The following is a 15228-nucleotide window of genomic DNA, read 5'->3' on the forward strand; positions in this document are numbered from 1 at the left end:
GCCGGCGGCGGCAGTGGCGGCGGGGACCCGGCTGTCGCCGCCGCGGGGCTCGGCTGCGCCGGCGGCCGGGGTCTTCTCGCAGTCCTGCCGCTCCGGCTTCACGCGGCCGTAGTAGGGATGGCTCTCCAGGGCTGGGCCGTCATGGTGGGTCAGGATGGGCGCCTTGTGCGGGGCGACTTTGTTCAGCCACTTGTCCAGCTGCCACTTGTTGGACGAGGGCGGCGTGGGCTGGAAGGGAAGCAAAGCAGGGAGCGCTTAGTGCCAGCCCCGTCCCAGCTCTCTGCGGCTCCCCCGGAGATGCCCGAAGGTGGGGGTCCCCTCCAGCATGGGGTCCCGCCGCTCCCCCCGAGCAAAGGGGCCAGCCAGGCCCCAGGGAAGGGCGGGAAGGGTCCCCAGAGGCCACCACAACCATGGTCACCACCACCATGGCCACCACCACCACCATGGCCACCACGGGGGACTGCCAGCCCTGAGCCCCCTCCTTGCCCTCCGCTCCCCACAGAGGCATTGGCGCAGGACACCGAGTGCACCCGGGGGAGCGAGGGGGTGTGGGGGCAAGCCGCCAGGGTGGCGACGTTTTGTTCATTTTGTGGTCGGGAAAGGGGACACATCTTGGGCAATTCACGATTTCCAAGGGTGGCTGGGGCTGCGCAGTTGGCGTCAGCTTTACTGGGCCATACTTCCAAGTCTCCAAAGGGAATAAAACACTGTGGTGTTAGAAAAGGGGGAGAAACAGCAAAGGGTACAGCTGACGCTAAGGAGTGGTGGTGAGTAAGAAAGCAAGGCTGTATATATTTTGTGTACTGTATCGCTGCATTAAATAAAACAATTATGAAGCATGAAAGAAGCAGCAGTGAGGAGAGGGAGGGAGAACCAGGCGTTCATATCATCTTACTGCAGCTGATGTTATAATCCTGTAAGATCACAAAAATGTTTGGTGTGTGCTGGTGTTGTCAAGTACTCATTTTGTGAAGTATTTCATGGCTGTTAGTTTTCCTCTTCTTTCCTGTCACAACATGATCAAGTTTTAAGAGACCGTCTAAAATACAATGGCGTTTGGACAATGCGGGAGAGGGATAATTATGATTTCAAATGTAACCACAGCTCAACAATGTTATCTCAGAACAATGCGCAAGTGTTTTCTAGTGCTTCTTGCAATCAGTTATTTGAATGTAACAAAACAAAGAGGAGAGGAAAAAAAAAAAAAAAAAAGACATGATGGAGTAGATGGCCAGCCGTATCCTAAACCTGCAGAAGCCAATGTGAAAAAATCTCCTGTTTACCTTGACTGGACCAAAAGTAATTGCTGAGTAATCAGAATGCATGTTGTGAGTCTGATCTAAAACCATCGTTGCTCTACGCTCTGCTTGGAAAGAAGTTGGCTCAAGAGAAAATATCTACACTCCAACTTCAGGTATTTAAAGAAGGTGCCTGAAGTCTACACAGGGTTTCTGCATAGCTAAATGTGGCTCCAAAACTGCCCACCGAGGGCTCTGTTCACTCTACAGGGAGCAAAAGTTCCTAAAATAAGCAAAAAAGATAGATGTTGCAATTCAAGTCATACACATATTCCCTCTTTCTAAAGTGTCTAATTTACTCATTAGTCAGCTAGCCAATACCTACTGGAAGTCTGCTGAATTGCACTAAGTTTATTTTTTCTCAGGCATACTCTGTAATATCTTACATGATGAATTTCATTCCTTAGCTGTAAATCTGGAAGACAGGCGGGCAGCCTTTCTGTTGGCTGAACACATATTTTTAAAACTCTTAACTCTTTATGTAAAATAAACAGCAGTTCCTAACTGCTGTAGAGCATAGGGACAGATTTAGTTTGGTGCCATACATTATGTATATATGAAGCTTACTAGATATATAATAAAAAGTTCAGTAACACAGATCTCTGCAGTCTTCAGTGGGCATATTTCACAGAAGAATCTATAGCAGCAGCACATGGAAAAAAAAATAAAAAAGCTCTGTCTATAAGTATAGGTCAGACAGAAGGTTCAGAAGGACCAGAAAGGATCAGAAAAACTTTCAGCATTTCTCTTACATCCCATTTGGTCTCTTTACGTATCTTGTTGTTCTCTAAAACAATGATCTGTAAAATAGGGATTTCAGGGGATAACAGTAAACAGCAGAAAACTGTGATTAACTGCTACAGTTATGGCAGTATGGTACTTTCCTACAGTGATATATCAGCTATTTTGGTGGAATAAGTACACTCCCAACCTATAAGCCAACGATGACAACTAAAAAAAGGTGTCAGCAGTGTTGCAAGCTTTACTAATTTTGTCAGGAGTCTTAGGACACTCACTATTTTTTCTGAAAACCTCCGTTTTGGGGATTATGGGCTTAGGTACCTATCTTGAGTTTATTTAAAGAAAACTTCCAGTCCATGTGGCTAAAAAAAGTGTTGGAAAAAATACTTCAGGATGTGTCTTCTTAAAGCAAAAAGCTCACAGCCAATAAAGTAAATCAAAAGAATCAAAATTTTAACAATCAGAATTTTTGAACTTGTCTTTTTATTTTGGTGGCCTGATACAGTTTTGGAATATCTTAGATTGTTAGCATACATCAGTGATGCCAATTTACTTCGGGAAGTATTTTGTTCAATTGATTGCTCTAACTGAAAAGTATTGTACTTTGAAATCCCTTACAAAAGCAAGGTACCTTGCACGGGAACATAATCATGACAGCCAACAGAGAGGAGCAGACCTCATTAAAAATCCCTTGAAAGCATTCGCCAATCCATTTTACATGCCTACTTGCAATTATTTGCGTGAGGAAAAGGAAATCCCTATTTCTCTAGTCCACGCCATCCCCCAAAGCAGATCACATACCATTCTACAGAAAAGTTGGCTTGCCTCAAGTGAGAAACTTTCAGCAGCATATAAGGATGGAAAGATGTTGAGATGCAGCATGATCAGGAAGCAGAAAGGTCTCTATCCCTTAGCTTTTATGTCAAAGAAATATGCTGCCCTCCAGAGCTTATTAAAAAAAAAAAAAAAAAACTTGGCAGTTTTTTTTTTGTATGTTAAAACTGGTGGTGTCCATACAGACACAACAGAAACAACCGGTCTGTAGTGAAGCTGACTTGCAATGAAAACGTGAGTTTGCCATGAAAAGCCAAACCAGGCAACTCTATCAGAGCAAGACTGGTTCCATGGACCAAGGCATCACAGACTTACACATGAGCCAGGCTTCATCTGAGAAACAGAAGGATGAGATATATTTCCTTAAAAACTGTGGGTGGATTCATCTGTACAATGTAGACAACTTTTTTTGAGCTAGTTGATGAGTTTCTTCTACTGTCAATGGACTCCTCTTCTAGGCTGTGATTCACTTCATCTTGACATATATGTCTGAAACAGGCCAGATGATCTGGGCACTTGAAATGTCTGCTCCTCTCTACTGACTGTAAAAGGGAGGCTGAGGTGATGAGCAGATGTAGGTATCTGCAGTACAGGTGTCCAAATTTAGATGAGGTGACTCCTACAAAGATCATCTATATATCTTAGATCTTTTCAAAGCTACAAGTACCACCAGAGGCACCAGTGGCAGGGGTCCAAAAGAAACCTTCTTCAAAACATATTATCCAGAAAAGCTTGCTGGGCTGAGAGGCTATTTAACAGTGGTGGGTTCACTACAGTTCTTATTACAAAGAGGGACTTCAGATACAGTTAATTCCATGGTGAATATGAAGCATGATACCACTTTCATCAAGGGATTAAATAGGCTATAATACTGTGCATGTACTTAACCTGCTATGGGGTAGGAATGAGCCATCACTGCAGCACACTTAATCTACTGTAAATCCACACACTTGTTTCTCCTTATGACAATTTGCTTGTGTAGCCTTACTAACAAAAATTTAGTTCAGGGCAATCCTCATACAAACATGGTGCTTTTTAATTGTATTTAAGTCATAGATTATTATTATTACTTTATTGCTACTACTATCAGTGTTGTTACTACCACTTTATCAAACTAGAACTGGGACTCGCATGTGTTAGGTATGGTGAACACACACTGTAAGAGGTGGCTCCTGCCACAGAGAGTTTTCTGGAAGGGAGAGATTTTTGTAGTCTTTGCCCTGGAATGGTAAACGTGGGACAACTAGAGCCCATGAATGTTATTAGCAAAGGTAAAGACAGTGTCCACAGTTGGTCTAGTGGCAAAATTCCCTTTTCTTCAGGGAGTATCAGTCAGGAAATCCAATCAAGATTTTCACAGAGATGAGTGGAAGCAATTTTCTTTGGAAAACAAGACAGAGGATACATAACCCCCTGAACACTAAAACTACAACTCTTCTTTACTCCCCCCCCCCCAAATTAAGTCCATTGCTGAAAAAGACTGGTGAGGTGACAGGAGCATGCTCACCATCTGGTTAGTCTGCTAGATACACCTACACTTCTTATTTACTAAGCTAAAAAGAAGAGAGTCTGTGCCACACAATGCCTGAGGGAACAGCAGGAATTTATAGGCAATGGCTCCTCAGCCATCCGTACCAACGTCCAGGCAGTTGGAGCACTTGATGCACAGTGCTGTGATAGCAGGTTGCTCTCTGCTGATGAAAGAGAAGGGTGGGAAAGAGCACTACCATACAAATCACTTAAGCTTGACCTGGTCAGTCACAACCCGGAGGCTTGAGGCCAAACAATATATCCTAGCATGGACAAAAGATGCATGTGAAAAAGGAAAATGCTTTAATGGTTGTTGGTAATGGTGGTCACTACAGCGGAGGCTGTAAAGGGCACTGCATCTGGTGTGTGTGAATGGTGGTGCCCAACAGCCTGGTTACTGAAAGGAGCTGTGCTGTAACAGCCACTGATGCTCTGTCCCATGCAACGGCTTCTCTGCTTCCCTCTTGCCAGTTCCTCCCTCTAGCCTTTCCTGCAAGTGGGAGTTTACTGCCTGTTTAGCCAAGCTCAGCCTTTTTAAAGATCTGCATGATAATTCAATGCAACAAAGAATGAGCAAGCCAAATTCTTAGCTTACGAAATTCAGCTCTTTCTATGGACTTGAGACCTAAGTTTTTTTTTCCTACTGTCTCAAATAATTGGAAGAACAAGACGTCACTATTTTCCAGAGTGCTCATTTATGACGTTAGTGAAGGTCATGCAAAAAGTTCATGACCTCACTCAGGAAAGAAACAGGAAATAGTAGTCTCAGTTCCTTGCTCATAATTTCACGTTTGGCAGGTCACAAAACTGTAACTACTCACATTACTGTCTGAGGCACCCTAATTTGTCCACATCACTGAAACCAGTATGAATGTTGCCTCCTGTTTTAGCTCAGCCGTTATTCTTAGTTTACTGCAGACATAAACTGTAGACAGCTGAGCTAGTCACTTCAGGCTCTCAATAGTCAATGGAACGAAACAGATACTTTTAGGGTGCAATTAATCTAATCTATTTTCTACGTATGTTTTGCAACGAGCTACTTTCACACTCCAGGCAACCGCATTTAGAACCTGAAAACAACTCAAAGATCTCAAAATGAGATGAGGAAAACATACAGAGGAAATGAAACAGCAATCCCAATTCTATATAACTTCAAATGTAGAAGATACGTTGTCCTAGAAATAAAAATCTTTGAGTATGTTTATGTGGTATTTCAGATTGTGGGAGTTCCTCCCAACTTGGAAATATGGATTTCCTTCCTAGCTTCGTATCTATGTTTATCACTATCTGCTTATGCAATGGCAAAGATGCATTTGATGCAAAGATGCCTTCTTCTATCTTATCCAATAGATGAAGTTCATCTTAAAACTATAACTGGGACTGAGTCCACTAAATAAATTTAGGTGAACAAGGATTCCTTCTAAAGAACTTTTAAGAACTTGTCTCTCTCCACTTACTAGGTAAGAACATGGCCTATACTTTAGGAAGATGGCTTCACTGTGTGTCTGAAATGTAAGTTAAAGCACTGATGCAAGGCAGGCAGGACTTCCATCCAGAGGCCTCACATAAACACGTTTTCAACTGGTGCCACCAGCTGCATGTTGGGCCAGGGAAAGTGATGGCTCCTGGGAAAAGCACAGATGACTTACTTGTCTGGGACACCTCAACCTTATCCAGATGAACCTTATGGCCTCTCTCATACTCCATCAAGGAATGAGCTACGATAACCACTGCAGCCATCATTTTTTTGAGTCTTTATAGTTTCAGCATGTCCTAGAAGGCAACCCGCACAAATATAATGCAAGGAGACAAGCAATCTGTTGGAGCAGTGCAGCTGTTTCGTGACAGTAGTAGTAGTAGTAGATCTCTCTGATCTTGAGAGGATATATATTCATATATACATACTATATATATATATGTGTGTATATATATATATATATATATATATATTTATAAAAATACTTATCAGGAGACATATCCTCCATGTTTCCATGACTTTCAGTCCCTCTCAGAACACCCTTTCTGTCTGACTCAACGATATCCATGACCTGCCTCAGTTAATTCACTTCCCCCATTTCCTGAGGAATTGCCACTCTCACTTGCAAGGAGCACAGGTGATCTGTATAAACACACTTTTACTTTGGTAAACACTTCTCTCTTCCTAGGTATGATGCTTCTTCCTCTTTTATCTCATATTTTCTTTTCCCTCATGAGCTTCTTATTTCCTGCTCTTTCCTCTCTTAGTCCCTTCCTTTCCATCCTATACAGAGTGAGAGCGAAATCTCTGCAGTAAGTCCAGTGGGGAACAAGACAGAGAGAGAACAAAGTCCTAAAGGGTAGAATGAGAACTCACAGAATGGGAAATAAGAAATGGGACTGTATAGAGAGGGGATCAAGGAAGGAAAGACTAAAGGAAAGAAAAAATGAGGGGAAAGAAAGGAGAGAACTGGAGAGATTTAGGAAAGCGGTGAAAGCGAGAGGAAAATTAATTGGAAATAGATCTGAAAATAATGTGTGGAAAGAGAGAAAGGAAGATGTGTGTTAAATAAGGAAAAAAAGTGACAAAATCCAAGAGAAATATACAAAGGACATTTCTGTGAGTGCTGTATTTTGCCTGATAGAAAACTTGGCCCCAAATACTGGGCAAAATACAAGAAAAGGCTTGCTGGTATTAAGTATAATTTTTCAGGGTCAGAGAATAGGTGAGACATGGCTGTCAGAGGAGGAAGTCCTATGACTGGATGCTTTATGAAAAACAGGCAAATCTACTGACTGTATTTCATGTGTGTTTACAAGCTTGCTGCCAGTTTTGAATATTTTTACATTCATTAATGTGTGTGATGTGGCTGTGGAGTTCATGGTTTTGTACTTAAGGTGTGTATTGGCCAAAATACATAAAAATATCAAGCCTGATGCTTTTTTAAAAAAAAACATAGTAGAGAAAGCAGCCTTACAGTGTCTGTTGAGTGCTCCATAGAGGTGAAAGCAGGAGGTGACACAGCATTGGTGGATAAATTGTAATACAGCTAGTGCTTGTCCATGTATGGAAATTTTCAGTATTAGCTTTGTGGATGACAAGTTTAGGTCTAATATTTTGCACCATAAGTAATTTGATTTAGTCCATTTTGGAGGTGGATTAAACTAAATCACACAAAGGCAGCAGCACGAGAGAATGATTCACCTGGGGAGCAAGGGGAGGGAGGTGTGTGAATGAAAAACAACTGTTTTACTTTAAAAATCCACCCTCAAACTGATTTTAGAATAGCTTCCCTGTGTAGACAAGCCTTTAGTTCCCTTGCAATGCTGGGAGCCCACATTAGGACTTATGCACTCAGCAAACCATCATTATGGAGGCCAAGTTGCACAAAACTTCAAGCAAGCTGTGAGCCTTGCAAGGAGCTCCACACATCTCAAATGTGAGGAAAATATCACAGGGTTATTTCTTTATTTATTTTTGTATCAAATTTCTTAATCTGACCCAGGGTCCCCTATCACATGCATCTCAGACCGTGCCAGGAGGAGGATCCTTGGTCCTTTCTTCTTCCATTTTTTTGTGCATCTCCCCCAGCCTCCTTGTGTTGGCTTGGCAGGAGAAAAGGCCTGAGTGGGTGTAATAACGGTTTGCCACCCGAAGTCATAAAAAGCCAAAGTCCTTACCTCTGGGCTGGAATAATTCGAGGGCTTGCTGCCGTCGCTCTCGCTGGAGCTGCTTTCGCTCTCCGAGTCAGACTCGGAGCTGGTCTCGGATTCACTGGAACTGCTGCTGCTCGACCCCTTGCTGGAGAGTCCTGTGGCTCGGGAATTGGCCTGCGGCACAACCAGGCTGCTGGTCCCATGCACAGCCCACCGACGAGGAGGGAGGGAAAAGAAGAAAACAACATCATAAAGCAAACCGTAAAGACGACGGTGTTTCAGCGAGTGTACCTGTCTGAATGCCTGTAAACATGTCTTTGCTGCTAAAGCATGGTGAAGTGAGCTGAACATTACATTGTTTTAATTGCAGGGAAAAGATTCAGAGTTAGCTGCATATTTATTTAAATCTCCAGCCTTTGCCATCTCTGTGAGGAAGGATAAGGTTTTCACTGCAACTTGCCTCTTTTCCCATTCAATAGACATTTTAGGATACATTAAAAATATCTAACACGGTAAAAAAAAACAGAGTAGAGAAGGCAGTCTTATAGTGCCTAATGAACACTCTACACAGAGGTGAAAGCAGGAGATGGGAAAGGTGAATAGTTAAGAAACTGAAATGAACTCCACACTACCAGCCATTTACAAGTTGTAATAGTAATAGTGATAATAATAACAATAATAATGCATCCTCTCTAGAGCTTCCTACTCCTATCTTTTGTTCTCTACAATTCTTTACCTCTCCATAAATAGATTAAGCCAAGATAATGTGGTTACCTGTATGCACCATCTTGACATTGACAACTGCAAGAACTAACACTGTGATCCTGCAAAAGTTCCTAAGAGCTCAGTTTTATTTTTTTATTTTATTTTATTTTTTGCACATCAGCAGGGCAATGATGTCAGCAGAGCTGCTTGCCTTCTAAAAGTTATGTTTGCATGCAAGTGTTTGTAGTATCAGGCCTGACAACAGCAGAAATGTGTATTTTCCAGAAGTAGTTGACGAGGCATATTAAAATATCACAGTCATAAACACTTGGGTATGAAATGTCCTATTAAGTCATCCAGCTTATTCCCCAGGCAATGAAAGATTGTTCCCGATAGCCGGGTGCTTTTCCTGGTGGGTTTTCCAATTTGATTTTAAATGACTTGAATGTAGCTTTCACTTTTACCCCTGGGAAGCTTTTTTGCAAACGAACCCAAATTCCACTGTCAGAAATTTCTCCCCTCGTTCAACTTGAGGTTGCCCTTTCTAAATTTACTGTTGCTACTTATTATTTCATCCTATTACTAATAGTTACTATGATAAATTATCCTCCTCCCTTTTGCCTTCACGTATCTGCAGACTGTTTTCCTGCCCTACTTCAATCATCTCTCAGACAAGGCCTTACATATTTACTTCTTCTGATCTTTCTTCGTAAGTCATTATCTCCAGGGATATGGGATCATTTTTATGGCTCTTTTCTGAACTCATTCCAATTTGTCTATATCTCTCTGATAACAGGATGCCCAAAATGGAGTGCTGCATTATAGATGGGTTCGGACTAGAGCCCTACAATGAGGGGCTATTACCTCCCTGCTCTCTCATGCGTTGCTTCTGTAAACATATACCAGAGCTGTGATGGAATATATAGTCCATTAACACTCCTACATCTCTTTCAACATTGCGTTCTCCAGAATTCCTCCACTGAATAGCTACATTTTTGATTATTTGCTTCCAGAAAGATTATTATTTTTTTTCCCCACACCAGATCTCATTTTCTTCTTTGCTGCACATGCTTCTAGCTCCTTGTGATTTATTTCTCTGCCTTCAGAGGTGTCTGCAGCAACTCCTAATTTAGTATCAAATGCAAACTTAATTAAATGGTTATTCACTGCCTTTTCCAGATCATTAATGAGACTGTTAAATAAACCCAGCATGAAACACACCGGTACCCTAATAACAATCTTTTCCCAATTCCATTCGCCAATGTTTATCAYTACCCTTGTTTATGCTCTGTCAGCCCAATATTGTAGCTAACGCAATGTGATTTTGGAGATGCATTTTGTGAGAAATAATATCTGATACTTATTTACAGGTATGTTGCACCTAATGAATTGTCTTTACCTCGGAGTGGTGTATCTCACTTTGAAAAACTGGTATGTGGTGCCTGACACAAGCCACTTGCAACAGGCACTTTATGGAGCTTTGAAAAGAGGCCAGGCCACCAGAGATGCGGTTATAACTCCGTGACTCTCCCTGGCCGCGCAGTCCCTGGCCCTATCCCTGCCTCTCCTAACATATGTCAACGCTTCCCCAACGGACCGCCTGTCTCGTACAAGCTATTTTAGCCCATCTCCAGCCGAACCGCCTTTTGCTCATAGCTACACCCCTCCCTACTTCTGGCCCCCTCCTTCTGCTAGGACAGGGCACAGCTGCTCATAGTTTCTCCTGGGCAATCCTACCCCCGTCAGCAAGCTCTCTGCACCCTCTGAGGCACGACGCGGCCAGATCATACAGAAAACCCCACCTGTGGGCTCACCTTAATAATTAAAAGCGAGTAAAATAAATAGGAGAGGGAGAAGCCGATGTCTACTTATATTTAACCTGGAATTCCCCTCTAAGAGCCTCTCGTCACCCTCAGGCAGTAGAGAGAGGCCACGGTAAAAGCTCACACCCCGGCGGGACCGGGACGGCTCAGCGCTGCGTGCGTGGGGGCAGACGTGCCTGCGGGCACTCTCCTTGGGAGGCAGCGGGTCTGCTGCCATGCACAGGCGTTAATGTACCGCTTACAACACACACCTTCAAAAACTCGCCTTTTGCTATTTGTACTGTTATTYGTGATGTCTCTTTGTTTAGCTGCGTAAGTGGTAAAGATAAGATTTTCAGGCAGGCACATGTGTAACCGCATTAGGACACATACGTGCTTGAAATGCTAACAGTTTATAAGCTTAGGAAAATTTTCCTTCTCAGAGAAGGAAAATTGGTGTTTTGCATGCTACTTTGGGACGGTGCAGTTTTCCATTTGTCCAGCTTCCAGTAAACTCCAAATGTAAGTTGCTCACTTGCACTAACAGATTATAGTCAATCCCTTGTTAGTAAAATAGTAAGAGCTAAATAGGGGCCATTGTAGGCAGGTTTTCTGCATTTGATTTAACGCCTTTTCTGATGCTATAGCTTAGGGAACTGCTTTTGACAGTGTCCGAYTCTGATGTATTGTCAGTCCTCTCCCCAACAGCATTGTGACTGTTGCCTGRAAAGTTCTTCCACATCACAAAACATCTGCACATTTATGTCCTGCCCCTAGTGATTGTGGTTTTAATTTTCAAAATATCATTTTCACTTGGCATTGACTGAAGTATTCAGAATTGCTATATGGGGGACGAGGGTGAAAAAAAAAATCCCACAGTAATATTTCTTTCCTGTTGTGACATGAAATGTTTTTCTAAGCTGCTGAATAGAAATTGTTACTACAACCATAGATATAAAATATAACTGTTGGACTCTTCACAAACATCTGGAAATCTATGTTTGCTGCTCTAATGGTAGCCAATATACTACAAAAAATTTAACAACATTACAATATTTTCTCATTTATGATGGTACTATTGAAGTCTCGAGTCCCTCCTACTTTTTCCATTTTTAAATATAGTGYTCTTTTATAAGCATCCTCACTGTATTATGTTGATCAGGGCAAAACCATCTACATATTTCTTCATGCTTTCTTATAAAAAATAACCATTATTTTAAATTGATGACTTCTATTTTGGACTGTTCTTTCTGAAGTATGTAAGCAAGATCATGCAGTCAAAATAAAACACCTATTTGCATTTTGATGACTATGGCACACAACATTCATGCATATTTTGCTACTGGCTTATGCCCCAGAATTAATTACTACATCTTAGAAATGATATTTTTATTTTAAGCAATTAAACAACAATTTGGGTAAGAACCACTCTTCTTTAAAGCYCTTGATCAGACCATGCACTCTCTGCCTTAAGAGAGAGAGTGAATAAAGTCCTCATAAAGGTACCAGCAGCTCAGTAAGGCACTTCGTAATGAAAACAAAATCTGAATTTTCTGACCAGATGTAATCCCATCATCCTAGCTAAAGCAGGACCTGCACACCTGAACACCATGCAAATCTCCAATGGCCTATTTGCTGCACTGCTTAATGGACAAGGCACCCTCCTCTGCTAAACTGCTAGATACCCTGTAGCCTAAGTATTTTTCAGAGGTGCAGGCTTAGAAACGCCTTGGCTGGGGGAGAATAATACTGCTTCCCTGCTCAAACTTATTTGTGATCCAGGTTAAGAGAGAGAGTCCCCTCACTCCCTGGAGGAGCCTGAAAAGTTAGCTGCAGCGGAGCTGATTATTAGCTCCGCCAGACTGCGTGGTCGCGGTCAGCCTTTGAGCTGGTTTAAACAGCTCTCCAGGGAGGCCCAGGCATCTGCTGTTCACCCAGTAGAGAGAGATTCCCAAATCAGGTTGCCACAGCCGCGCTCAGGAGACCTCTTCAATAGAAGCATGCTGGATCTGGGTCCTACTTCRTGCTCCATATTAAGCTGCAGCTTACAGCTATGCTACTTTTCTTGATAATAAATCACAACATCCAGCAGTGGGCATATGAAATTCCTAGGTAGCTAAACACAGTTTGCAGTAATTCAGTCTCAATATTTCAGAGGCAGATCAGAGGCACCATGGATGTCTGATCAAGGTACAAGAAAAAAAATGCAGTTTGTTACCAAACTGTAAGTATTTGGTAACAATATTAATTTGATTCAAAGGGGAAAATCCATCTCAGYATGAAGAATCTGTTATCCCAATTCTCCATAGTCTTACAGCGTAAGGGCACCTTATATCCACTTTACGCAGATAAAAATGATTACCAAAAATRAAAAGCAAGGAGGAATCAGGCCTTGAAGAAAAGACTGTGCCAAGAAAACATAACAGAGTGACCCTCTGAATATTTTTCTGGCAACAAGAGAGAAGACTATGAAATGTTCACACTTCATACTTTTGACTCCAGTCAGCCTGTGTAATTCACTTTGCAACAGCTGTATCCTGATCCTTGTTATCAAAAAGCTCAGGAACACTATCAAACTCTCTCTGGTGCATTTGSTTCCATGTCTGGAGATAGGAAAACATTTAGCCAGTGTCATCTGCTTAGCTGTGATCATCTAACTGTTTTTCCTGTAAAACCTCACCCGACAGTAACACCCACCAAGTGTTGTACCACTACCAAGTGGTACACCCAGTAGGAAAGACGAATACAACAGTTAGTATATGAAGAGCTGACTTGAATAAACAAATGACACTGTTAAGGGTCACGTTGTCAACAGCGAGACGTAAGAATGGAGAAGGTAACTTCTATTTGTAGATACCACAAACRTAGGAAAAAATCCTAAGGAAGGCTGTATGAATGCGTGAAGTATTTCAAAGGCCAAGAAAAACCTGTCATTGTCTTAAGAGATGTTTAAAGATCAAGGGAAGTAGGCCAACTGCGGGAAAACAATACTCTGAAACAGACGGCCAGTCCCTTGGCTGGTATAAACTGTCATAGCTCCATTGACTTCAATTAAGCCACTCTGGTTTAAATCAAACGATAAATCTGACCAAGACTCTGCAATGATATTTCAAACTCAGTGATGAAAACRTATTCCACAGTTTGAAGGAACTCTTTTGGCAGAATCCTTTATTTTTATTCCAGATGAAAGTATTTGAAATACCATTTCCTTCTTCCCTTGAAACCAACCTAAAACCCAGCTAAGGTCTTTTGTGGCAAATGCTTTATGCCTTTGTTGTCAGAAGCGAATTCCACATAGTGCATCCTCAAAGTACAAATTGAGAACAATGTGCCAAAATCCACATAATTATCTCTACTGCCTGGTATTGAAGATATTGCAAGTCTTGCATACACAAAGTTGGGAATTCCTGTGCTGATAATTGTGAATGAATCACAGAGGCAATGGAAATGCCCACTTCTTGCTACTGCCTGTGTGTCTTTTTCAAACTCCATTTCAGCAAAGACGTCTGAAGCATGCTTACCACTGGTGTCTATCCCAGACTTGCAGATCAGCCCACCCAATGCTGTGACATAACATACAGGCATAGTTTTCTGAGGCAACTGTACAATGCCAAGAAACAGTACCATAAGGATATCCTACCAGAATGAAAATGGATTCCATCCATTTGTTCTGGAAATTATGGTCAAAGTGATGCTTGGAAAAGGGAGATGATACCAAAAAACCCTAAAATACTCATCCACTGGAGAACTGCCAGTTGTCCCCAGGTTTTAACAAAGGAAGACTGGTTCTGTACTTAACACACAAATGTAAGCATAAGGAGCCCCTGTTCTAGTTTTAGCTCTGCCATGTGCTGTCTGAATGATCATCTCAGATGACCCTTTTGGGCCTCTGATTCCCTCATCTGATCACCATCCTAGTCGTAAATAGGAATGGTGGCACTTGTCCACCTTCAGTGTGTTAGGAGACATCCTTCGTTACAGTGTAGAAAGAACTTGAAAATCCTTGGTCAGAACACCATGCAGAAGTGACCCAAATTTATCTTTTTGTACCTTTACTAACTGAGAGCATGAAACCAATTAACTGTTCGAGTTCTTCACAGTTATCCATTGTGAAAACCTATTGTTTGCTAAAAGAAAAAAGGCAGCTAGCCTTGCCATGGCCTTCTGTTTGGTCCTGAGCGCAAAAAAAAAAAAAAAAAAAAAAAAAATCTGGACACTTCCCCTTCTTCAGGTAAACATTTTCCCAGAAGTCTGTTAGTATCTTTAGGAAACAGAGAAATGTTTTCATACCTCATTCTTATAATGGATGAGGTATGAAATGGGAGTCATGATGAGTGAGAATCCTAGAGGTTGTTTTACTTGTCACAATATATAATGCTTCTGTGAAAGTACTGCATTACCTTAGCTGTACCACCTTTGCCCAGCACAGCTAATAAAGCACAGCTGCCAAGAATAGAGTTCATAGACTCCACCTATATTTTAACACTGTCCTTGGGAGTTGCTTAAATAGTTTGTGCTGACAAGACTGCAAGTATTATCTGATAATGCAAACCTAAGGTAAATCTGGTCTCTTCGGAGAGTCAGGTGTACACAGTGTGATTGTAGCTTAATTGCTAGAATAGTCACCAAAGAAAAACAAACTGATATGAGGAGCTGTTCAGAAAAACAAACTATGAAGCTCAAAA

General features: G+C 41.8%; 1 protein-coding gene across 1 annotated transcript in view; it reads right to left on the reverse strand.

Annotated features, from left to right (window-relative positions):
* Positions 1–15228, reverse strand: part of AFF3 (ALF transcription elongation factor 3) — a 277596-nt gene that overhangs the window by 37583 nt on the left and 224785 nt on the right. Inside the window, exons 10-11 of the mRNA XM_085321605.1 lie at positions 8061–8226; positions 3–228 (exon numbers count right to left, since the gene is read on the reverse strand). Coding sequence (XP_085177731.1) covers positions 3–228; positions 8061–8226 — 392 coding nt within the window. The remainder of the gene's footprint in view (positions 1–2; positions 229–8060; positions 8227–15228) is intronic.

The sequence above is a fragment of the Rhea americana genome, unplaced genomic scaffold (assembly GCF_003343005.1).
Source record: "Rhea americana isolate MKP2758 unplaced genomic scaffold, rheAme1 scaffold_7, whole genome shotgun sequence".
Lineage (NCBI taxonomy): Eukaryota > Metazoa > Chordata > Aves > Rheiformes > Rheidae > Rhea > Rhea americana.